This window comes from Pristiophorus japonicus, chromosome 19 (genome assembly GCF_044704955.1).
Source record: "Pristiophorus japonicus isolate sPriJap1 chromosome 19, sPriJap1.hap1, whole genome shotgun sequence".
In the NCBI taxonomy this organism is placed as follows: domain Eukaryota; kingdom Metazoa; phylum Chordata; class Chondrichthyes; family Pristiophoridae; genus Pristiophorus; species Pristiophorus japonicus.
Genome location: NC_091995.1, coordinates 32,040,385 through 32,065,560, shown reverse-complemented (window position 1 = coordinate 32,065,560; position 25,176 = coordinate 32,040,385). Strand labels below are relative to the sequence as shown.

At 45.2% G+C, this 25,176-nt stretch overlaps 1 protein-coding gene across 1 annotated transcript; it reads left to right on the top strand.

Annotated features, from left to right (window-relative positions):
- The first annotated feature begins 212 nt into the window (after positions 1-212).
- LOC139230423 (E3 ubiquitin-protein ligase TRIM39-like) lies at positions 213-25,175 on the top strand. Its single transcript, XM_070862259.1, has 6 exons — positions 213-627; positions 1,688-1,783; positions 7,307-7,537; positions 10,667-10,689; positions 20,378-20,493; positions 24,416-25,175. The coding sequence occupies exons 1-6, from the start codon at positions 214-216 to the stop codon at positions 24,946-24,948; spliced, it is 1,413 nt and encodes a 470-aa protein (XP_070718360.1). The 5' UTR covers position 213; the 3' UTR covers positions 24,949-25,175.
- The last annotated feature ends 1 nt before the right edge of the window (position 25,176 follows it).

Genomic DNA, 25,176 nt, shown 5'->3' with positions numbered 1-25,176 from the left:
TGGCACGGGTATGAGGTGCCTCTGAAATGAATTCCTTTACTACACAACAACAACAACTTTCATTTATATAGCGCCTGTAACCTAGCAATATATTCCTCGAGAAACATCTGCTGTGTACTGTCCCTTTAATAAACCATTCAACTAGCTCCTCCCACCTGGTTGGTTTGCTACGAAAGTGAAAGCAAAAAAGTGCACCAGATGGCTTGTGGTGAAATGGCGTCTGGTAAGGAATTAGAAAAAATGAAAGACGAAGTTACCTGTCCAATCTGCTTGGAATTTTTCGCCGACCCGGTGACCATAGACTGCGGCCACAACTTCTGCCGAGCCTGTATTTTGCAGTATTGGGAGCCGATAGCAGGGAAGGTCACCTGCCCGCAGTGTCGGACCGAGTTTCTGCAGAGGAACATCAGGCCCAACCGGTTCGCCTCCAACATCGTGAAGAGTGTCAAGAAACTGAGCTCGGGTCAGAAACCGGCAGAGAGGGAGCTCCGCTGTGAAGAGCACGAGGAGAAGCTGAAGCTGTTCTGTGAGGACGATCAGAGGGCGATCTGTGTGGTGTGTTCAATGTCCCGGGATCACAGGGATCACGCAGTCAGTCCCATAAAGGAAGCGGCTGAGATCTACAAGGTACAGCCTTCCTCACTGCATGTATATGGTCGAGGTTGGGAACTCCCTCCCTAAACCTCTCCGTCTCTTTTTCCTCCTTTAAGACCTACCTCTTTGACCAAGCTTTTGGTCATCTGCCCTAATTTCTTCTTCTGTGGCTTGGTGTCAAATTTATTTGTCTTGTTTTATAACACTCCTGTGAGGCACCTTCGGACGTTTTACTACATTAAAGGCGCTATATAAATATTTTGTTGTTGAGGTGTTTCCGCTGATGTACATCTCGCTCCGTGAATTGGCGGCCTACTATACGCCCCGCACCCAATATCATCTTCCAGGTTTTGCATTTCCCATTTGCCCCTCCTCTAGATTAACCTGTGTTCTTACGTGTCCCATTACTGCTCCCTTTTTGCTTTGCAGTCATACCTTTTGTCATTTAATCACTCCTGCCCTCCACCCTCTCACAGACCGTTTCCGTTCTTTCCTCCCCCTCCTCCCCTTTCTTCCCTCCCTCCCCCTGCCCCCTGCCCCAGCCCCTGCCCCCGCACTTGCTTCCAAGCTCTTCAACCTCCAGCTTCTTCCACTTCTGACGGAAGTTCAGCGACCTGAAATGTTAACTCAGCTAGCTGCCTGACCCGCTGAGTGTTTCCAGCATTTCCTGCTGTTATTTCAGATTTCCCAGCATCCGCAGTATTTTGCTTTGGCCTTCCGTTGACTTGAATGGAAAAGGCAATTGGATGTGGTGTGAAACGGGCGGTTCCCTCGACAGTGCCCGTTTTCCACTAACGGTCAAAGCTAGAATGGTCCCCCGTGAATGCAGAGCTAGAGTCCCGGGCCCATGGTTTATCTGTTGCTAAAAGCAGTGGGCTATGCAACACATAACATAGCTTTAATAGGCAAACATTACTTAGGTAGGAATGTGTGACTTTGAAATTCCGTGGTATTCTCCTGGTCGCCTGCTGTCCTGTGTTCGTTCCCATTAAAGGTGATATATAAATGCAAATTGTTCTTGTTGCTTTTGTTACATGGAATATCCTGAAACAATGTGACGACACCAGGTGATGGTTCTGTCTAATCTTTTCAGGAGAAGCTACTAAAGGTGCTAGATTTTCTTCAGAAACAAATTGAAGACATTTCTAAAAGTCAGAGTGAAGAAGAAGGACATCTAATCAAACTGAAGGTGAGATGTCGCCCTGTATTTCCCAGGCACATTATCATAGAATCATAGGCTCATGCAGCACAGAAGGAGGCCATTTGTCCCATAGGGCTAGACTTTGCCAACAGTCCCTCAGCGCTCGATAGCTCAACCAGAAAAACCGCTAATGTTTGGTACGTAACGCTGACGTAAATTTACACTTTTATGTTAAAACTAATCGCCTGCCGAGAAAATGGGCCTTGCAGCTTTATTCTCGGCGGTTTTCTCGGCGGTTAAGGGGAAACTAAGTAAAACGGGCGGGTTTTTTTTGTAAATTTAGTCTGAGGCTGCGGTTGGGCCTAGGGAGGCAGGAAAACTTAAAAAGAAAATTTTCACAAAAAAAAATAAAAAGGTAAAAAGCATTCCCAAGACACTTTTACACATTATTTATTAAAACAAAATTAAAACAGCAATTAAGAACCTTTAACTTAACTTTCTTTGCAGAGTACTCATCTACCGCCCCTGTTTGAGCAGCTTTCACAGGGCGGTTCCCTTGGCAATCTGGATGGGCTTCTGTTGAGGCCAAACTTACGCCCTGGCGATTTTCCCGGCGGTACACGTCAGCGATTTGGTCCCAGCGGGCATTTTCAGATTTGGGCCATACCACTAAAAAGATAATGGGGAAACTTTGGCCGGGCAGAAAAAGAGCTGTACCGCCGAGAAAATTGCCGAGAACCCACCGAAAATGATAGGAAAGTCTAGCCCATAGTGTCAGTTCTGGCTCTTTGAATGAGCAATTGAATTACACAGGATTTACAGCAGACCAACAGGCTATTCGGCCCATCTGGTCTGTGCTGCACATGATCCTCTGCTATCCCAAGTCATCTCATTCTATCAGTATAACTATCAATTCCTTGGTCCATCATGCACTTATCTAGCTTCCCCTTAAAGTTATATGTGCTATTCGCCTCAACCACTCCATGTGTTAGCAAGTTCCACAATCCACCCACTCTCTAGGTAAAGATTTTCTCCTGAATACTCTATTGGGTTGATTAGTGAATCCAGCAATTAGTTCCACTCCCTTGATCCTTCCTCATAGACCTGTAACTTTTTCCTTTATCCAATTCCCAATATCAACTTGGGGAACAGCTGCAGAGAAGTACCAATGCCAAGTGCTTAACTGCTGAATTGGAAGCAAAACTCTGGGGGAATGCGTCTTTCAGACGATTTGTGTGTGAGCCTGTTTTGGATTTAAACAAACTTTTCAATTCTTCAGAATTCTGGATGCTTTCGTGCCAGTGGAAAATGAAACCAATCATCTAAACTGGGCCTTTATAATCAGGCACAAGTTCCACATCGCTGCTGCTTCCCTTTCTCATTTAACTTTATACGATAAAACTATATTTAGTAACTCGTCCAGGCCCAGGGCAATGTATTATTTATTCATTCAAAAAAACAATAGCAGAAATCTATAGATTTCACTCCACTGCTTCTTTTTCAACACATCCTGTGGGTGACACAGAGTGATGCTCATTTCTTTGCATTCCATTTAGTCTCGTTAAAAGAAAGACTTGGATTTATACAGCGCCTTTCACAACCAGCAGTCACCTCACAGTGTTTTACAGCCCATTAAGTACTTTTGGAGTGTGGTCACTGTTGTAATATGGGAAACGTGGCAGCCAATTTGCGCACAAACAGCAATGCGATAATGGCCAGATAATGGCCCAGAAATTGCGGTCGGAGGCTTCTGCGGGCAATCGCCTCCGATCTGAAACATTTCTACGAAAATACCGTGGTCGCGGAGGAGCGTGGGATTCCGGTGGGGAGGCCTTCTCTCCCCGCGTAGCAAAGCATGCTCCCGTCCTCCAGGTTCCCACGCAGAAGGTGCAGTCACGTGTGACTGCTCAGCCAATCAGGTACAGTATTCCACAGCTTTCTCATTAATAGCAATGGGAACTCCGTATCTACAAGTTCTCATTGCTGTTAATGAGAAACAAAAACCAAGCACACTAAACAACATAATAAAAAATCAAAAACACAACCTCACATAATTAAAATTAATTAAATATATATTTTTCCGATTTTTCAAAAAAGTTTTGTAATTAGGGTTAAAAATAAACTTACCTTAGTGGGTGGGGTTTTCAACAATAAAATGTGTTTTTCAAATTTAATTTAATTATATCTTTGTATGTTTTAAAACTCTTGTGCCTGTAAAAGTAGGCTATGCGCCTATTTTTATCAGACGCAAGAATTTTGAGGACATTTGCTGGCCAAGATATGGGTAAATCCTGCAATCTTGCCCATGCAAATGTCCTCGCACCCGAGATGCGGATGATCTGTGATCGGAAAAGCTGGTTTTCAGCGCATGTGCATTGTGCGCTGAAAACCGGCTTTTGCAAAGCCTTCCCGGGTCCATACACACTCCGTATGGACCCGGAATTTCCAGGTCAACCTATTGCAGTGATGTTGATTGAGGGATAAATATTGGCCAGGAGACCGGGGATAACTCCCCTGTCCTTCTTCACAATAGTGCCGTGGGATCTTTTACATCCACCTGAAAGAGCAGATGGGGCCTCGGTTTAACGTCTCATCAGAAAGACGGCACCTCTGACAGTGCGGCGCTCAGCACTGCACTGGAGTGTCAGCCTAGATTCATGTGCTCAGGTCCCTGGAACCCACAACCTTCTGACTCCAAGGCAAGAGTGCTACCAACTGAGCCACAGCTGATACTTTACAATCTAAGGGTGTGACAGCCTTCTCATTCTAATAAATACAAGCAGTTGAAATTGGTTTGATCACTCAACAATAGGGTACATCTACCTGGTTCTGAGGTGATATTAATGGGTTTGGGCACGAATCCCATGGGATCGGGCGCAATGCTGGTTTTACATCCCGTCCGACATTACTCTCCCCTGACTTCAATGGAGAGTAAAATCAGGCGAGGTATAAAATCAGCATTGCACTCAATCATCGTCAGTTTCCAGACGGTGGGTTAAGTTAAAATTGTCCCCAGCCGACCATGAACCAGTGACAATTATTGATGTGTCAACTTTCACAACGAACTTCGGTAAGCAGTTTGAAGCCATCTGGATATCATAGTTTCCTTACTGAACAAGTGCATCACTGGATAACGATGAGGAGCGGTGGCTCTGGTGATGTTCCACCTTCCGGGATCAGGGCTGATGGGGCCAAATATCACACCCGGCTGCCACTGTCGGTGAGATCAGCCAACTAAGCGAGGCCCAGTATTGGGAAACGTGTCGCTATGGCCCAAGTCCTCACTGGCTGAACTCCCTGAGCTATCAGGGGAATCTCTACTTGCATTGCTTTAACCGATATAATCGTATCATCGTCTCCTGTCCGACCCTGTGTGACAGTCAGGGGCCGATGGGGAGTGATTTACAACAGCGTTTTGCTTTTAAGGCGGAGAAATTCGGTGGCGCCCGACTTGGGGCATTAATTTTTGAAACTAAAAATTAGCACCAGGCGCCAATGATGCTCAGCTTTCCCTAAATTGGATGTTAGCATGCCAGGAAGGAAGAGGCGTGCTAATTCAAGTGCTACAACCTCCGTTGGAATGCTAAACCTCGCAGGAGGAGCGGTAGCGGTGCAGCGCTGCACAATGTCCCGTGCAATGCTGCCGGGATCTGAGGCTCTTTCTCTCCCTTAAAGCGAGGGGCCATTGCTGCAGGCTTTGCGTTGGGATGATGTGCCTCATCGCCGACGGCAGCCGCGATCTGGCCCAATCAGCCCCAAGCACTCCGGCAGACGGCCGGGCGGACTGATCGCGGCCGAGGAAAATTCTGAACACGCATTACCACCGTTTTTTTTTTCGTTCCTGCACCAACATCCCCTGTAAATTGCGCCCCCCTCCCCCAAGCTCCCGGCCTCCTGAACAACGCCTTGTGCAACTGCCGGCGTTGTCGTCCGCCGATGCTGCAGGGGTAGCAGAACCAAAGTTCGGGTCCGTGGTGCGACTAGGGAGAAACGCAGGACAATGATGTCACGGTCGCAGGAGGTCGTGGCGCTCAGGGTTACCGCCGCCGCAAACCTCACGGGGAATTTAGCGGGAGTCGTTTATTTTGCCACGCCCGGTTCAGTAAGTTATTAGTGCCCCGCTATCATCACCTGGAGGCGATAATTGAAGGCGCAAAGGCGGCCAATTTCTAGGCCTATTCTTTCACTAACTGCGATGGACTGAACATAGAAACATAGAAACATAGAAAATAGGTGCAGGAGCAGGCCATTCGGCCCTTCGAGCCTGCACCGCCATTCAATGAGTTCATGGCTGAACATGCAACTTCAGTACCCCATTCCTGCTTTCTCGCCATACCCCTTGATTCCCCCTAATAGTAAGGACTACATCTAACTCCTTTTTGAATATATTTAGTGAATTGGCCTCAACAACTTCCTGTGGTAGAGAATTCCACAGGTTCACCACTCTCTGGGTGAAGAAGTTCCTCCTCATCTCAGTCCTCAATGGCTTACCCCTTATCCTTAGATTGTGACCCCTGGTTCTGGACTTCCCCAACATTGGGAACATTCTTCCTGAATCTAACCTGTCTAAACCCGTCAGAATTTTAAACGTTTCTATGAGGTCCCCTCTCATTCTTCTGAACTCCAGTGAATACATGCCCAATTCATCCAGTCGTTCTTGATATGTCAGTCCTGCCATCCCGGGAATCAGTCTGGTGAACCTTCGCTGCACTCCCTCAATAGCAAGAATGTCCTTCCTCAAGTTAGGAGACCAAAACTGTACACAATACTCCAGGTGTGGCCTCACCAAGGCCCTGTACAATTGTAGCAACACCTCCCTGCCCCTGTACTCAAATCCCCTCGCTATGAAGGCCAACATGCCATTTGCTTTCTTAACCACCTGCTGTACCGGCATGCCAACCTTCAATGACTGATGTACCATGTAACATCAGGTGTTGCGTATAAAAACATAGAAACATAAAAAATAGGAGAAGTAGTAGCCCATTTGGCCCTTCGAGTCTGCAACGCCATTCAATATGATCATGGCTGATCCTCTATCTCAACACCATATTCCCGCTTTTTCCCCATACCTCTTGATGCCTTTTGTGTCTTGGAATCTATCTATCATTCTTAAATATTTTCAGTGACTTGGCCTCCGCAGCCTTCTGTGGTAGAAAATTCCACAGGTTGACCATCTCCTGAGTGAAAACATTTCTCCTCATCTCAGTCCTAAATTTCCTACCTCGTATCCTGAGATTGTGACCCCTTGTTCTAGATTTCCCAGCCAGGGGAACCATCCTCCCGCATCCAGTTTGTCCAGCCCCGTCAGAATTTTGTACGTTTCAATGAGATCCTTTCTTAGGTAAGGAGGCCAAAACTGCACACAATACTCCAGGTGTGGTCTCACCAAGGCCCTGTATAACTGTAGTAAGACATCCTTGCTCCTGTACTCAAATCCTCTTGAAATGAAGGCCAACCTACCATTAGCCTACCTAACTCCGAACGGGCAGCCAATTCTCTCCGTGTTGTGCCACTGCCTGTGTTGAATTCCTATCCCTCTGTGTTTAACAATGCTCTGTTTGCTTCATCCAGATCCAAGGGGACAATCTGCGGCAGCAGATTTTGTCTGAATTTGGCAAATTACACCAGTTTCTAAATGAAGAGGAGCGAGCCCTGAAAAGGAAGTTGGAAGAAGAGGAAAGGGCCTTGATGCAGCAGATAGAAGGAAGCAGGAACGACATTTCAGAACAGAGTGATACCATTCGCCGAATGATAACAGATATACAGAGGAGGCTGAGTCTGCAAGAGATTGAACTGCTGCAGGTACAACAGTTTGTGGCAACAGAAATAAACCACTTAAATTAAAAACAGGTGCTAATTCCAATCAATAATGCTCGTCAGAACAGTGAATTCAGATGTCAGTTACAATATACATCAATGTATAGGAATTGAGTGTAATATCTCCAAGTTTGCAGATGACACTAAGCTGGGTGGCGATGTGAGCTGTGAGGAGGACGCTAAGAGGCTGCAGGATGATTTGGACAGGTTAGGTCAGTGGGCAAATACATGGCAGATGCAGTATAATGTGGATAAATGTGAGGTTATCCATTTTGGGGGCAAAAACACGAAGGCAGAATATTATCTGAATGGCAGCAGATTAGGAAAAGGGGAGGTGCAGCGAGATCTGGGTGTCATGATTCATCAGTCATTGAAAGTTGGCATGCAGGTACAACAGGCGGTGAAGAAGGCAAATGGTATGCTGGCCTTCATAGCTAGGGGATTTTAGTATAGGAGCAGGGAAGTCTTACTGCAGTTGTACAGGGCCTTGGTGAGGCCCCACCTGGAATATTGTGTTCAGTTTTGGTCTCTTAATCTGAGGAAGGATGTTCTTGCTATTGAGGGAGTGCAGCGAAGGTTCACCAGACTGATTCCTGGGATGGCAGGACTGACATATGAGGAGAGACTGGATCGACTGGGCCTATATTCACTGGAGTTTAAAAGGATGAGAGGGGATCTCATAGAAACATATAAAATTCTGACGGAACTGGACAGGTTAGATGCAGGAAGAATGTTCCCGATGTTGGGAAAGTCCAGAACCAGGGGACATAGTCTTATGATAAGGGGTAAGCCATTTGGAACTGAGATGAGGAGGAACTCCTTCACTCAGAGAGTTGTTAACCTGTGGAATTCCCTACTGCAGAGAGTTGTTGATGCCAGTTCATTGGATATATTCAAGAGGGAGTTAGATATGGCCCTTGCGGCTAAAGGGATCAAGGGGTATGGCGAGAAAGCAGGAGCGGGGTACTGAAGGAATGATCAGCCATGATCTTATGGAATGGTGGTGCCGGCTCGAAGGCCCAGATGGCCTACTCCTGCACCTATTTTCTATGTTTCTATGACCGAATTATTACGGTAATTTTAGGACAAAATGGATGGCAGATGTTTTAAAAATTTGATCATAGGATGTGGACATCGCTGGCAAGGCCGGCATTTATTTTGCCCATCCCTAATTGCCCTTGGAAAGGTGGTGGTGAGCCACCTTCTTGAACCGCTGCAGTCCGAGTGGTAGTTTGGTACAACTGAGCAACTTGCTAGGCCATGTCAGAGTCAATCACATTGCTGTGGGACTGGGGTCACATGGAGGCCAAGGCCAGACTTGGTAAGAGTGGCAGATTTCCTTCCCGAAAGGACACTAGTGAAGCAGATGGGTTTTCACAACAATCTGGGAGTTTTACGGTCACCGTTACTGATACTAGCTTTTCATTTCAGATTTATTCAATTAACTGAATTTAAATTCCACAGCTGCCGGGGTGGGATGTGAACACTTGTTTCCCGATCATTGGTCCAGGCCTCTGGATTACGAGTCCAGTAACATAACCACTATGCTACCATTCCCCTAAGGTTCAGAAAATGATTGTGGATTTCTGTAAAAATTCCAACAAGATGTCTGAGAGGTTGTTAGTATTTCCTGGAGATCAGCACCATTGTATTGGCGCGTCTATAGTGTTGTGTTTGCTTTACAAGGTAAAGAAACCCAATGATTTATGGCATTGCTTACATGTCATCATTTCCTGGAGCTTTTTCACTGCTCTGCAGAAGCCCTCAGCAAAACTGAAACAATTGGCTTTCATAGCTCCGCCCCCCCCAGTGAAGGCAAGGTGATCTCAAATTTCCTGCATTTATTGCTGCAACCAGGGACTGAAAATTAATGGCGTAGGTGAATTTATTCAAATTTATGAATACAAACCAATGAATTTTAGTTAAGTAAAATCCCTGGGGGTAGAACGTCATCCGAGGAAGTAGCCCATGAAGGGTAGGACCGTTTCAACCAGCTCTTCTCGACCCTGCCCTATATTCAGCTCCATTGAGTTCAGTTAAACTGAATAATGGGGCAGGGCATAAAATAGGTGGTCCATGTGTTTCTGCCGGTTCTGCGTTACTCCCCGGGAAAATTTTCTATGCCTTGCTCTTTCACGCATCAGCTGTGGCTCAGTGGGTAGCACACTTGCCTCTGACTGAGTAGGTTGTGGAGTTAAGTCCCACTCCAGGGAATTGAGCTGATAAATCTTGGCTAATACTCCAGTGCAGTGCTGAGGGAGCGCTGCACTGTCGGAGGTGCCGTCTTTCAGCTGAGATGTTAAGCTGAAAACCCATCTGCTCTCTCAGGTGGATGTAAAAAAAATCCCATGGCACTATTTTGAAGAAGAGCATGGGGAGTTATCCCCGGTGTCCTGGATTATCTGGGTCATTATCTGATTGCTGTTTGTGGGAGCTTGCAGTGCACAAATTGGCTGCCGCGTTTCCCACATTACAACAGTGACTACATTCCAAAAGTACTTCATTAGCTGTAAAGCGCTTTGAGACGTCCAGTGGTAATGAAAGGCGCTATATATATGCAAGTATTTCTTTCTTGATACACTTAGTTCAGCGCTGGAACCTATCACAGTACTTCAGGTGTAAATTTTACTTTTGTCAATTGTGTAAAACGGATGATATCAGATAATTTGCCATTCTGTTGAAAAAAATATTCACTGCTGCAATGTATGCACCTGTGAGTATGCTCACAGGTTTTACTTACCTGGCAGGATGATCAAGAATTTGAGTGCTCCCATGATGAAACTAGCCCATTGCATTTCGGGTGTGCTGACGCCTGCAATATCCCCAAATGCGGGATACTCGACTGCAAAATTTGTGGAGCTGTGGCTTAGCCAGTCACGTGATGTTCACACGACTCCATAAAACCCCAACTAATTAAGTTCAGGTTCAGAGGCGTGCAGTTGTGAGCCTGGTGGATGAACTGGTCTGGTTCAGTTGATTGTTAAACCTTTGCTAATAAACCAGCAAGTTATATACAGCAAATGTGAATTCTTGAGCAAATAACCCATTGAGCAGATACACTACAACTGCTTAAAATTTGTCTCCCTGTAAAATGTTCTATTCTCTTTTTTTCAGGACGTCAAGTTGATTATTGACAGGTATGTGATATTTTTCTTTCTACAAACTAAATCCCTGGTGCATATCACCCTGTGAATAGTCATGGAAGCATAGAAGTATATAACATAGCACAGGAGGAGGCATTCAGTCCATCATCTGTGCCAGCTCTTTGAAAAAAACTATCTAATCAGTCGCACTCCCCTGCCCTTTCCCCGTAGTATTTCAAATTTCCCCCTTCATGTATTTACCCAATTCACTTTTGATTGTTATTATTGAATAAGCGTCGATCTTGCTTTGAGGCAGTGCATTCCAGATCACAACACGCTGCGCAAATACTATTCTCCTCATCGTGCATCTGGTTCTTTTGCCAATTACCTTCAATCTTTTGCCATTTAGCTTAGATATATATTCTTATTAATATGGCTGCAAAATGTACAAGACTGCAGTCAAACACAGACTGCAGACAAACAAAATCAGAAAACGCTGGAAACACTCATCAGGTGAGGCAGCATCCGTGGAGAGAGAAACAGAGTTTACGTTTCAGGTCTGAGACCCTTTGTCAGGACTAGAAAAGGTTCGAGATATAACAGGTCTTAAGCAGGTGCAGGGGCAGGGAAAGGGGGTTGAGGGAAGGAAAGGGCAAAAGGGACGGTCTGTGATAGGGTGGAAGGCAGAAGAGATCATGGGGCGGATTTTCTGCGCTCCGTTATTCACCCCGGAGCGGCGGCAATGGTGGCGGTGAGCTCTTCCGGTGCCCCGCGGAGGTTTTCGGGGCCGGTTTTGCGGCGGTGTCGAGCAGCGCCGCCTGGAAGAGCTGTGCCGGTGTGCAACACCCCTGGTTGTGATACCGACACGCCGCCCAACCCGTATGCCCCGCAGTGGCCGCCTGTAAATACGGGTCCAACCTACACTGACTGCAGAGAGGTACGTAATGCATTCCGAAGGTAAGTGTGATTGCTTTTTCTTTTAACTTTTTTTTGCGATTTATGTTGCGCTGGCGTGGGCAACGTATTGAGAATGTTTTTGTGGGGTTTTTTTCCAGGTTATTTTCCCCCTCCAGGCATCTCTCGGAGCTCTTTTGCTCTGGATTTCCCCATACTAACGCCCAAGAGAGGTGTACAACGCCTCCCTTAGCGCTGTGCTCCAGACTCGGGGCCCAGCTGCCCAATTTTAATGAGTGAGGCGCAAACTATTCCCGGGTGCAAACTTTACCGCCCCAAATCTTGAGTATTGTATTCAACTTGGGTACTCACAGCTGAAATGCATACTCAAGAAGGTGCAGCTGTGGGCAACAGGAATCACCCCGAGTGCAAATGGGAATGACGAGGATATAATGGGGAAGCTCATTGACCACATGTTGCAAAGCAGCCAGTTAAAGGGGAGGATTCTGATCAAACATGCAAGATACCAAATGATAACAAAACATTAGTTGAAATAAAACAAGGGAAGCCCTAAGGACACACATTTGCATCAGTGAAACTAAACTTAATACATTTAATAGGAGGAACTGATTGTCTGAAAGAGTGATAACCGTCTGGAATAATCTACTGGGAAGAATAGTGGAACAATCCCTTGCATTACATTGATAGGGCAGCTGAATATACTGCAACAGAAGTGTCTGGGCAATGGAGCAAAACATTTTGATAGGTCTAATGGTCTTTTCTCGCCCGTAGCTTATTTTGTTAATGTAAAATATTTTCACCATTGGCGATTGTTTCAGATTCGGTCATACATAATTCCCCTGCCACAATATTTGAATAAAACCGATTGTCACATCATTTTCATAGAATTGTGGAATCACACAGCCATTTAGAAACATAGAAACATAGAAAATAGGTGCAGGAGTAGGCCATTCGGCCCTTTGAGCCTGTACCGCCATTCAATGAGTTCATGGCTGAACATGCAACTTCAGTACCCCATTCCTGCTTTCTCACCATACCCCTTGATTCCCCTAGTAGTAAGGACTACATCTAACTCCTTTTTGAATATATTTAGTGAATTGGCCTAAAGAATTCCACAGGTTCATCACTCTCTGGGTGAAGAAGTTTCTCCTCATCTCGGTCCTAAATGGCTTACCCCTTATCCTTAGACTGTGATCCCTGGTTCTGGACTTCCCCAACATTGGGAACATTCTTCCTGCATCTAACCTGTCTAAACCCGTCAGAATTTTAAACGTTTCTATGAGATGCCCTCTCATTCTTCTGAACTCCAGTGAATACAATCCCAGTTGATCCAGTCTTTCTTGATATGTCAGTCCCGCCATCCTGGGAATCAGTCTGGTGAACCTTCGCTGCACTCCCTCAATAGCAAGAATGTCCTTCCTCAAGTTAGGAGACCAAAACTGTACACAATACTCCAGGTGTGGCCTCACCAAGGCCCTTTACAACTGTAGTAACACCTCCCTACCCCTGTACTCAAATCCCCTCACTATGAAGGCCAACATGCCATTTGCTTTCTTAACCGCATGCCAACCTTCAATGACTGATGTACCATGACACCCAGGTCTCGTTTCACCTCCCCTTTTCCTAATCTGTCACCATTCAGATAATAGTCTGTCTCTCTGTTTTTACCACCAAAGTCGATTACCTCACATTTATCCACATTATACTTCATCTGCCATGTATTTGCCCATTCACCTAACCTATCCAAGTCACTCTGCAGCCTCATAGCATCCTCCTCGCAGCTCACACTGCCACCCAACTTAGTGTCATCCGCAAATTTGGAGATACTACATTTAATCCCCTCGTCTAAATCATTAATGTACAATGTAAACAGCTGGGGCCCCAGCACAGAACCTTGCGGTACCCCACTAGTCACTGCCTACCATTCTGAAAAGTGCCCATTTACTCCTACTGTTTGCTTCCTGTCTGACAACCAGTTCTCCATCCACGTCAGCACACTACCCCCAATCCCATGTGCTTTAACTTTGCACATTAATCTCTTGTGTGGGACCTTGTCGAAAGCCTTCTGAAAGTCCAAACACACCACATCAACTGGTTCTCCCTTGTCCACTCTACTGGAAACATCCTCAAAAAATTCCAGAAGATTTTTCAAGCATGATTTCCCTTTCACAAATCCATGCTGACTTGGACCTATCATGTCACCTCTTTCCAAATGCGCTGCTATGATATCCTTAATAATTGATTCCATCATTTTATCCACTACCGATGTCAGGCTGACCGGTCTATAATTCACTCTTTTCTCTCTCCCTCCTTTTTTAAAAAGTGGGGTTACATTGGCTACCCTCCTCTCCATAGGAACTGATCCAGAGTCTATGGAATGTTGGAAAATGACTGTCAATACATCCGCTATTTCCAAGGCCACCTCCTTAAGTACTCTGGGATGCAGTCCATCAGGCCCTGGGGATTTATCGGCCTTCAATCCCATCAATTTCCCCAACACAATTTCCCGACTAATAAGGATTTCCCTCAGTTCCTCCGTCTTACTAGACATAAGAACATAAGAATTAGGAACAGGAGTAGGCCATATAGCCCCTCGAGCCTGCTCCGCCATTCAACAAGATCATAGCTGATCTGGTCGTGGACTCAGCTCCACTTACCTGCCTGCTCCCCATAACTGTTCATTCCCTTATTGGTTAAAAATCTATCTATCTGTGACTTGAATACATTCAATGAGCTAGCCTCAACTGCTTCCTTGGGCAGAGAATTCCACAGATTCACAACCCTCTGGGAGAAGAAATTCCTTCTCAACTCGGTTTTAAATTGGCTCCCCTGTATTTTGAGGCTCTGCCCCCTAGTTCTAGTCTCCCCGACCAGTGGAAACAGCCTCTCTGCCTCTATCTTGTTTATCCCTTTCATTATTTTAAATGTTTCTATAAGATCACCCCTCATCCTTCTGAACTCCAACGAGTAAAGACCCAGTCTCCTCAATCTATCATCATAAGGTAGTTACCTTATCTCCGGAATCAGCCTAGTGAATCATCTCTGTACCCCCTCCAAAGCTAGTATATCCTTCCTTAAGTAAGGTGACCAAAACTGCACGCAGTACTCCAGGTGCGGCCTCACCAATACCCTGTACAGTTGCAGCAGGACCTCCCTGCTTTTGTACTGCATCCCTCTCGCAATGAAGGCCAACATTCCATTCGCCTTCCTGATTACCTGCTGCACCTGCAAACTAACTTTTTGGGATTCATGCACAAGAACCCCCAGGTCCCTCTGCACCACAGCATGTTGTAATTTCTCCCCATTCAAATAATATTCTCTTTTACTGTTTTTTTTTCCAAGGTGGATGACCTCACATTTTCCGACATTGTATTCCATCTGCCAAACCTTAGCCCATTCGCTTAACCTATCTAAATCTCTTTGCAGCCTCTCTGTGACCTCTACACAACCCGCTTTCCCACTAACCTTTGTGTCATCTGCAAATTTTGTTACACTACACTCTGTCTCCTCTTCCAGGTCATCTATGTATATTGTAAACAGTTGTGGTCCCAGCACCGATCCCTGTGGCACACCACTAACCACTGATTTCCAACCCGAAAAGGACCCATTTATCCCGACTCTCTGCTTTCTGTTAGCTAGCCAATTCTCTATCCATGCTAATACATTTCCTCTGACTCCGCGTACCTTTATCTTGTGCAGTAACCTTTTGTGTGGCACCTTATCGAATGCCTTTTTGGAAATCTAAATATACCACATCCATCGGTACACCTCTATCCACCATGCTCGTTATATCCTCAAAGAATTCCAGTAAATTAGTTAAACATGATTTCCCCTTCATGAATCCATGTTGCGTCTGCTTGATTGCACTATTCCTATCTAGATGTCGCGCTATTTCTTCCTTAATGATAGCTTCAAGCATTTTCCCCACTGCAGATGTTAAAGTAACTGGCCTATAGTTACCTGCCTTTTGTCTGCCTCCTTTTTTAAATAGAGGCATTACATTAGCTGCTTTCCAATCCGCTGGTACCTCCCCAGAGTCCAGAGAATTTTGGTAGATTATAACGAATACATCTGCTATAACTTCCGCCAGCTCTTTCAATAGACCCTCTGACCCCTTTTATATCCGGAAGGTTGTTTGTGTCCTCCTTAGTGAATACCGAACCAAAGTACTTGGTTCAATTGGTCTGCCATTTCTTTGTTCCCCATTATGACTTCCCCTGATTCTGACAGCAGGGGACCTACATTTATCTTCACTAACCTTTTTCTCTTTACATATCTATGGAAGCTTTTGCAGTCCATCTTAATGTATTGGTGAGGCCACACCTGGAGTACTGCGTGCAGTTTTGGTCGCCTTACTTAAGGAAGGATATACTAGCTTTGGAGGGGGTACTGAGACGATTCACTCGGCTGATTCCGGACATGAGGGCGTTACCTTCTGATGATAGATTGAGTAGACTGGGTCTTTACTCGTTGGAGTTCAGAAGGATGAGGGGTGATCTTATAGAAACATTTAAAATAATGAAAGGGATAGACAAGATAGAGGCAGAGGGGTTGTTTCCACTGGTCGGGGAGACTAGAACTAGGGGGCACAGCCTCAAAATATGGGGGAGCCAATTTAAAACCGAGTTGAGAAGGAATTTCTTCTCCCAGAGGGTTGTGAATCTGTGGAATTCTCTGCCCAAGGAAGCAGTTGAGGCTAGCTCATTGAATGTATTCAAGTCACAGATAGATAGATTTTTAACTAATAAGGGAATTAAGGGTTACGTGGAGCGGGCGGGTAAGTGTAGCTGAGTCCACGGCCAGATCAGCCATGATCTTGTTGAATCGCGGAGCAGGCTTGAGGGGCTAGATGGCCTACTCCTGTTCCTAATTCTTATGTTCTTACGTTATGTTAATGTTCCCTGCAAGCTTCCTCTCGTACTCTATTTTCCCTGCCCTAATCAAACCCTTTGTCCTCCTCTGCTGAGTTCTAAATTTCTCCCAGTCCCCTGGTTCGCTGCTATTTCTGGCCAACTTGTATGCCATTTCCTTGGCTTTAATACTATCCCTGATTTCCCTTGATAGCCACGGTTGAGCCACCTCCCCTTTTTTATTTTTATGCCAGACAGGGATATACAATTGTTGTAGTTCATCCATGCGGTCTCTCAATGTCTGCCATTGCCCATCCACTGTCAACCCCTTCAGTATCATTCGCCAACCTATCCTAGCCAATTCACGCCTCATACCTTCACAGTTACCCTTCTTTAAGTTCTGGACCATGGTCTCTGAATTAACTGTTTCATTCTCCATCCTAATGTAGAATTTCACCATATTATGGTCACTCTTCCCCAAGGGGCCTTGCACACGAGATTGCTAATTAATCCTCTCTCATTACACAACACCCAGTCTAAGATGGCCTCCCCCCTATTTGGTTCCTCGACATATTGGTCTAGAAAACCATCCCTTATGCACTCCAGGAAATCCTCCTCTACTGTATTGCTTCTAGTTTGGTTAGCCCAATCTATATACATATTAAAGTCATCCATGATAACTGTTGCACCTTTATTGCATGCACCCCTAATTTCCTGTTTGATGCCCACCCCAACATCACTACTACTGTTTGGAGGTCTGTACACAACTCCCATTAACGTTTTTTGCCCTTTGGTGTTCTGCCGTTCTACCCATATAGATTCCACATCATCCAAGCTAATGTCCTTCCTAACTATTGCATTAAACTCCTCTTTAACCAGCAATGCTACCCCACCTTTTCCTTTTATTCTATCCTTCCTGAATGTTGAATACCCTTGGTCTTGTCTGTGCCGGCTCTTTGAAAGAGTGAACCAATTCATTCCACTCCCCTAACTCTTTTCTTGTCGCCCTGCAAATGTTTCTTTCAAGTAATTATCCAATTTCGTTTTGAAAATTACGATTGAATCTGCTTCCACCGCCCTTTCAGGCAGTGCATTCCAGATCATCACAACTCGCTGCGTAAAATCATTTCTCCTCCTCTCCGCTTTTGGGGTGCAATATGTTAACTACTTTAGAAAAGTAACAAAGCGGTTATTTTGTGTAATTTTATATAGCTTCTCTAGTTATTTCTTCTACTGCTTTATTTGGCTCTGTTAAAGGTACAGTTCTACATGGGTGGGGTGTTGGAGGGGGGTTGCTGGGGTGGGGGGGGGGTGCAGACTCTAGACTTTCTCCATCTGCTGATGAATTTGCCACTCAAAGATGCATTTACAATACAAGCTGAGCATCTGTGTGAACCAATTACCCCACTTTGACCTGGTGTAAAACCTGCAGTGCCAGCCTGGAATCAGACTCCGAGCTAGAACAGTGGGGCGAGGCTCCCTGGGGTCTCACGGCATTTGGGTTTCATACCATGTTTTTTTTTTTCATTCTTGGGATGTAGTCATCGCTGCCAAGGCCAGCATTTATTGCCCATTTCTAATTGCCCTTGAAAAGGTGGTGGTGAGCCGCTTTCTTGAACCGCTGCAGTCCGTGTGGTGAAGATTCTCCCGCAGTGCTGTTAGGGAGGGAGTTCCAGGATTTTGACCCAGCGACGATGAAGAAATGGTGATATATTTCCAAGTCGGGATGGTGTGTGACTTTGAGGGGAATGAGGAGGTGATGGTGCTTCCATGCGCCTGCTGCCTTTGTCCTTCTAGGTGGTGGAGGTCGCCGGTTTGGGAGGTGCTGCCGAAGAAGCCTTGGCGAGTTACTGCAATGCATCTTGTAGATTGTACACACTGCAGCCACGGTGCGCCGGTGGTGGAGGGAGTGAATGTTTAAGGTTGTGGATGAGGTGCCAATCAAGTGGCTTGCTTTGTCCTGGATGGTGTCGAGCTTCTTGAGTGCTGTTGTAGCTGTACTCATCCAGGCAAGTGGAGAGTATTCCATCACACTCCTGATGTGACCACACTCCTGACAGAGATGGTAATGCCATTGAATGTCAAGGGGCAGTGGTTCGACTCTCGCTTGTTGTAGATAGTCATTGCCTGGCACTTGTGTGGCACAAATGTTACTTGCCACGTATCAGCTCAAGACTGAATGTTGTCCAGATCTTGCTGCATGCGTGCATGGACTGCTGCGGAGAGCTAACTTTCCAAATTCACGCTAACAGAGAGAGCTTTGCCCACTGATTGCACATATCAGGACATTGTGTTCACTAACCATAATTTCCATTACTTTAATTTGAATGCATGGTGATAGTGAGCAACACACGCATATGTACAACAATTGGCTGCTGTGAATTCAGAACAATGTACCCTAAATATAAATCATTTGCACTGTCAAAAATGGTTTATAAACTATTTTGAAAACAGAACTGATGTTAATTGAATGGTTTAGAATGGAGTAATTCTCCCTCCAGCTCCCGAAACATGATAGGATGATAGAACATGACAGGCATTCCAAAAAGGTGATATCACATCGGTCGCTTGTTGTTCTTACGCCCTCCCCCCGCATCCCATTTCCATCAGGATCCTTGGATGTATTTCTTTAGATTCTGGCATTCTGTCATCCTTTAGCTTAAATAACTTCTCTAATACCGTTTTATTCATTATAATATCGCTCATCTCACTTTCAGCCAATCCAGAATGAAGCTCGTCCCTAAAACCTTCCCTTTTGTAAACACTGAAATGAAGTATCGTTAAGTGTTCCACCAATTTGTACAGCTACAGCGTTTCAAATCTGGCAACCTCGGGACCGAGATCGTGCCGGTTTTTGGATTTTTCTGGATTTCGGAATGGTGGCATGGGTCAGGTCGGGTCGAGGGTCAGGTCGGATCGAGAGTCATTCAGCAAGGCTTGGACCGATTGCGCGCCATTTAAAACATAGCAGTGAAGCCGTTAACTCGTCCGGCCTGCCGGTTTTTGACAATAATTTGGGATTTTATTTCACTGAATATTGAATGGGATTTTCTCAAACAATTCCGATTTTCGGACAGTTGGATTTGAGATTGTACCTTTATTTATCCTCTACCGACTCACTATCCTCTCCTCCCATAAGGGCCCTACCTCACATTTATCACTCCCTTTTCCTTGATATATTTGTAGAATATTCTACTGTCCTTAATATATTTTGCGATTCTCTTCGTAATCTTTCTTATTTTGAAATAATGCTATTGTGCCTATGGACTGCCAATACCTTCTTCAATGTTAGTTCGTTTCTAAGCTCTTCCCTTTGTGTAATAATGAGAGTAAAATAAAACCTATGGATTGTGCCTTTCACCAACTTGTTTCTCAAATGCCATCATAACTTTTAAATATTTCTCTTATTGACCAGTTCCTTTGATATCTTACGCTATGTCCTCTGAGCATTTTAACATACAAGATAGTCATTAATATATAAGGTAGCCACTAATAAGTCCAATAAGGAATTCAGGATAAACTTCTTTACCCAGAGAGTGGTTAGAATGTGGAACTCGCTGCCACAGGGAGCGGGTGTTGCGAATGGCAGAGGTGCACTTAAAGGGAAGCGAGACAAGTGCATGAGGGAGAAAGGAATAGATGATTAGGCTGATAAGGTTAGCGGAATTAGAGTCAGAAATGACATGTGTGGAGCATAAACACCGCTACAGACCAGTTGCACCTAATAGCCTGTTCCTGTGCCGTAAATTCTATGTAACTTTTGTTCACGTTTGCGGCACTCTTAAATTACGTTGCAGTTTTAAATTTACCAAATCCATTCTTCTCAACAATCGAGCATTTAAATATGCAACAATGACCACTGGATTTCAATAAAAGTAGCGGAATCATTGCAAACAGCGCTCTAACAACACAGCATTTTACTTAAGAAAATAATTGAAGCGGTTCTTTAAACGATATTAAATTCATCATGTTTACAGTTCCAGGGTCGCATTTAAAAAACCCAAACCAAATTGTTCTGATCTCAGGCTAGTGGACTTCAAGATCCCTCTGGATTACGTAGCTTGGAAACGAATGTCAAAGATCGTCAGCCCGGGTAAGGTTGTGGCAGAAATTTATCTTCAGCAATAGCAGCAAAATGGGTGGCATTGCTCGGGTCTCCCCTTATACCTCCTGTCTGATATTCACTGACAGTGAAGTCAGTCGAACTCAATATGGGGCGGGGTGTATAATGGCCGACCGATGCGATCCTGCTCATTTTCCGACACTGTCAAAGGCAAACTTCTAGTCCTTTGTGTTTCAGTTGGGCAGGTAGTAAATTTGGTGAAATATTGTCGACATATATTGGTATTATTATCCTTATTTTCAAATCCCTCTCACCCATCACCCCTGTGCTCGCTGACCTACATTGGCTTCCGGTTGACTACAAAATTCTCACCCTTGTTTTCAAATCCCTCCATGCCCTCAACTCTTCCTATCTCTGTAAACTCCTCCAGCCCCACAACCGCGCCCCCCCACCCCCACACCCGTGATATCTGTGCTCCTCTAATTCTGCCCTCCTGAGCAGCTCTGATTATAATCACTCAACCGTCGGTGGCTGTGCCTTCTGTTTCCGAGGCCCCAAGCTCTGGAACTCCCTGCCTCAATCTCTCTGTCCCTCTACCTTCTTTCCTCCTTCAAGATACTCCTTAAAACCTACCTCTTTGACCATGCTTTTGATCACCTACGCTAATTTCTACTTGTGCGGCTCGGTGTCAAATTTATATTGCATAATACTCCTGTAAAGCGGGATGTTTCACTACGTTAAAGGCGCTATATAAATACAAGTTGTTGTTATTTTAAATAGATTCTATGAACGAAAGTATTCAAAAACGAGGTAAATTAAAAATATTTAATTCATTATGAATAATTATTCAATAGTAGTAGTATTAGGTCGTCCCTCGTATCGAGGATGACCAGCTTCCACACCAAAAAGGGATGAGTTCACAGGGTTTCAATGAAGGAGCTGATATTCCAGGTCCCAGACTACATATTGAAGGGTGAAAGATGCCTGTGCGTGGATTCTTTTAAGGTGGGGTGGCCATTGCACACCAGCCACCACACGGGCTTCACAGAGCTAGGTCTTGGTCCAGTGGCAAGAGTTAACCAAGACGACTGGAGACCAAACTCTGCTGCACGGGCCTAGTGCGCACACATATTCCTACAGTCCATAGACCTCAGTTGTGGGCCGTCCCCCTACTACCTCTGGGACCTTGCCTCTTCTGGGGCCCGAACCCTCACCTCTCCTAGGTCGCTCACCGCCCGATCAGGTCGCTCCTGTACAAAGTAATAAAGAAACAATGGGCCTGAATTAGTGAGTGAAGGCATCCGACGGGTGTATGCCTCCCAACCACAATAAAAGTATGCAACTATGTAAGATTTAGATCACAGGTCACACACAGATTACCCAAAAGGGTCTTCGGAATCATAGGTCATTTCATTAACGAGTGGTAGTTCAAATATAGTCAAAGACAACACATAATCAGGATAGACATAGTAGATTTACAACTGTGACAAGCAGCTGGTATTGGTCCCGATCGGACAGACACTGGTGTGCGCAAACAGCTCTTCTCTCCACCGTCTGTGCTAAAGGCTCTTTAGATATCTCTTTTATTCTCTTTTTAGGGGTGGGCCTGGGATAGAAGATGGACAGGACTCTCTAACCTGTAAGGGCTCTTCCCAAACCAAGGTGCCCAATGGTCTGTCAAGTTCTTTGTCTCAACTTTCAGATGAAAGCCCTCCCCCACCCCATGAGATAATTCCTTTGCTTATCTCTTGTTTGGCTCTCTGGTTACCTTCTCTTGTACAGTTTGTTTATCACAAGGCTCCTTGCTCGACCACTTGTGAAGGCCTATTTCAATGTTATGCCCTTGTGACCGAGCTCTCTGTGAAAACCTTTGTCTGTCATGATTAGAATTGTTCTGTCTCATCAATTCATCCTGGCTCCCTGAGCTAGGCAAACCCATTCCTTTTTCTCACACCACTTTCTTTTATAATTCACAATTTCTTCCAATTCATGATTTCTTACATTTGCCTGATGGTCCTGGATCCAGGACGACTCGCGCTCCTGGGCCTCTATGCGTCGGCCTGTGTAAATGCCCACCTATCCCAGGGCTCAGGTGGTTCGCAAGCATCCCTGGGATCATGTGGGCTGGCCCAACCAATCAGAAAGGGGATTCCCACTATGCTTATGGGGATTTCATTTACATACGGAATCCCTATAAGCATAATATGAATCCCCCCAAAAATAATTTTTACAGCACTGAAATTTAAAAAAATCATTACATGTCTAAAATTAATTAAAATACAATTTAATTAAACATTTAAAACCAAAATGTTATTATTTCTAAAATAAATTTAAACATTTTTCAAGGGGCCAAAAATAACACAAACTTATTTTACAGGTTTTTAAATGTTAAAATGATTTAAAAGATTTTATTTCAATATTTATTTTCACCCTTACCCGAAGCCTGCTTTTACCAGGCCTACGAGTTTCACTGGCATTCACTGGGTGGTAGTTGGGCAAATAGCCAACTCTCCGCCAATGGATGTCCATTTCTCGGCGATGCGGAGGATCTGTCAAGAAGGTTCTTGACAGATCATTGTAAGTTCCGGGTTTTAATATTTTCCACAATATATGCGATCATATCAGGGAATGTGGTGCAATTTGATTTTGTTTCAGATGCTCTGCACAGCACCTACTCTCAGTGATCTCTAATCATTCCCTCCTGCATTGTCCTCCGTGTCGATCCTGTCTATTGTTGCGGGTAACCAGGAGATGTGGAGTGGAGACGGGCAGGGACCGAAAATGAGCGGAGTCACATAGATTTCAGTAGAACTGAATATCGGGCCTGTCGTGTCTGTCAGTTTTGCGTGCTCATCCATGGGTAGCATTGTGGTAATGTTACTGGATTAATAATCCCAAAACCGAGACTTAAGATCCAGCGATGTGAGTTCAAATCCCGCCATGGCAGCTGGGGAATTTAAATTTTAAATTTCAGTAATGGTGAAACCAGGAAAAACCCATCACTGATGTTGATTAGGAAAGTAAATCTGCCAGCCCTTACCTAGTCTGGCCGACAAGTGACTCCAGGCCCACAGCAATCTTAATGGCCCTGCGAGGCACTCAGCTGTATAAGGCAATTCACCTCCACCTTCTCAAGGGCAATTAGGGATGGGCAATAAATTATGGCCTTGCCAGCGACACCCACATCCCGTGAATGAATTTTTAAAAAATGGCCAATTTCATCGCCTGCCTGTTTACATCGCCGTGAGAAGTTCAAATTATCCCCCACCTTCAGTTTTACAGCCAGGCGGCAAGTGGAAAATCTACTTCATCATATAATCTGTGTGTGTGTGGGCTATCTGTAGTGGCTTTACTCCGGTCCAGTTAACATTCAATACTATTACAGACAGGAGGAGGGAAGGGTGGGGAGGGTGAGGGGGGAGGGTGGGGGAACTTGCAGAGAAGAAATGTCCGTGTATTTGTCTCACAAGCAATAAATACTCAATATTTCTAGCTGTGACTCACTGGCTGCACCCTTGCCTCTGAGTCAGAAGATTGTGGGTTCAAGCCCTATTCCAGATATTTGAAGCACATAAATCTAGGCTGAGAGCGCAGTGCTGAGGGAGAGCTGCACTGTCAGAGGTGCCGTCTTTCGGATGAGACGTTAAACCGAGGCCCTGTCTGCCCTCTCAGGTGGATGTAAAAGATCTCATGGCACTATTTCAAAGACGAGCAGGGGAGTTATCCCCGGTGTCCTGGGGCCAATATTTATCCCTCAAATAAATCTAAAAAAACAGATTATCTGAACATTCTTGCATTGCTGTTTGTGGGAGCTTGCTGTGTGCAAGTTGGCTGCCGCATTTCCCACATTACAACAGTGACACTCCAAAAGTACTTCTTTGGCTGTGAAGCGCTTTGAGACGTCTGGTCGTCGTGAAAGTAGCGATTGTAATGCGAGTCTGTCTTTTTCCAGGTCCAGCTCCTGCTTCTCTGATCCTGGATGCAAAAACGGCAAACCCCTGGCTCTTTCTATCTGATAACGGCAGGACAGTAACAGTCACCAGGAGGAAGCAACGGGTTCCAGACAACCCGGAAAGATTCAGCAACTGGCGCTGCGTGCTGGGGTCCGAGGGCTTCACAGCGGGGTCGCATTGCTGGGAGGTGGGAGTGGGGAACAACACGGGTTGGGGAGTGGGAGTGGCACGGGAGTCTGCGCCGAGGAAGGAACTTTATGCATTGAACCCGAAGGATGGAGTCTGGGCTGTGGAGCTGTGGAGCGGGAGGTACAACGCTCAGACCTCGCCCGCCACTTCTCTTGACCTGAAAACGAGTCCCCAGAAGCTCGGAGTTCACTTAGATTATGACGCAGGACAAGTGACGATATACGACGCTGATGATTTGTCTGATCTGTTCACTTTCACCGACACATTCACTGAGAAAATCTATCCTTTCTTCAGCATTTACTGTACAGGGGAGTCCCTGACACTGCACCCCTTGCAGGGATAAGGAACGTTCAATTATTATCAGACCCCTGCAGGGTCTGCAAGGGGGAGTCACTGAAACTGCTCTCTTTACAGGCATCAAGAATATTTAATTATCATCAGAATCTAGCAGTGTCTCATTACACTCGGAATAACCCTTTTTGATAAATTAATGTCTTTTTTTCTACATTGTTGAGTAAAATGGCAACTTTTGACGACGCACACTGTAACAGGAATATTTAAAGGCACTGAA

Coding starts and splice junctions, on each gene's coding strand:
- LOC139230423 (XM_070862259.1), top strand. CDS start 214: ATGGCGTCTGGTAAGGAATTAGAAAAAATGAAAGACGAAGTTACCTGT. Junction 7,538..10,666: donor AAGAGATTGAACTGCTGCAG/GTACAACAGTTT, acceptor TCTTTTTTTCAG/GACGTCAAGTTGATTATTGA. Junction 10,690..20,377: donor GTCAAGTTGATTATTGACAG/GTATGTGATATT, acceptor TCATGTTTACAG/TTCCAGGGTCGCATTTAAAA.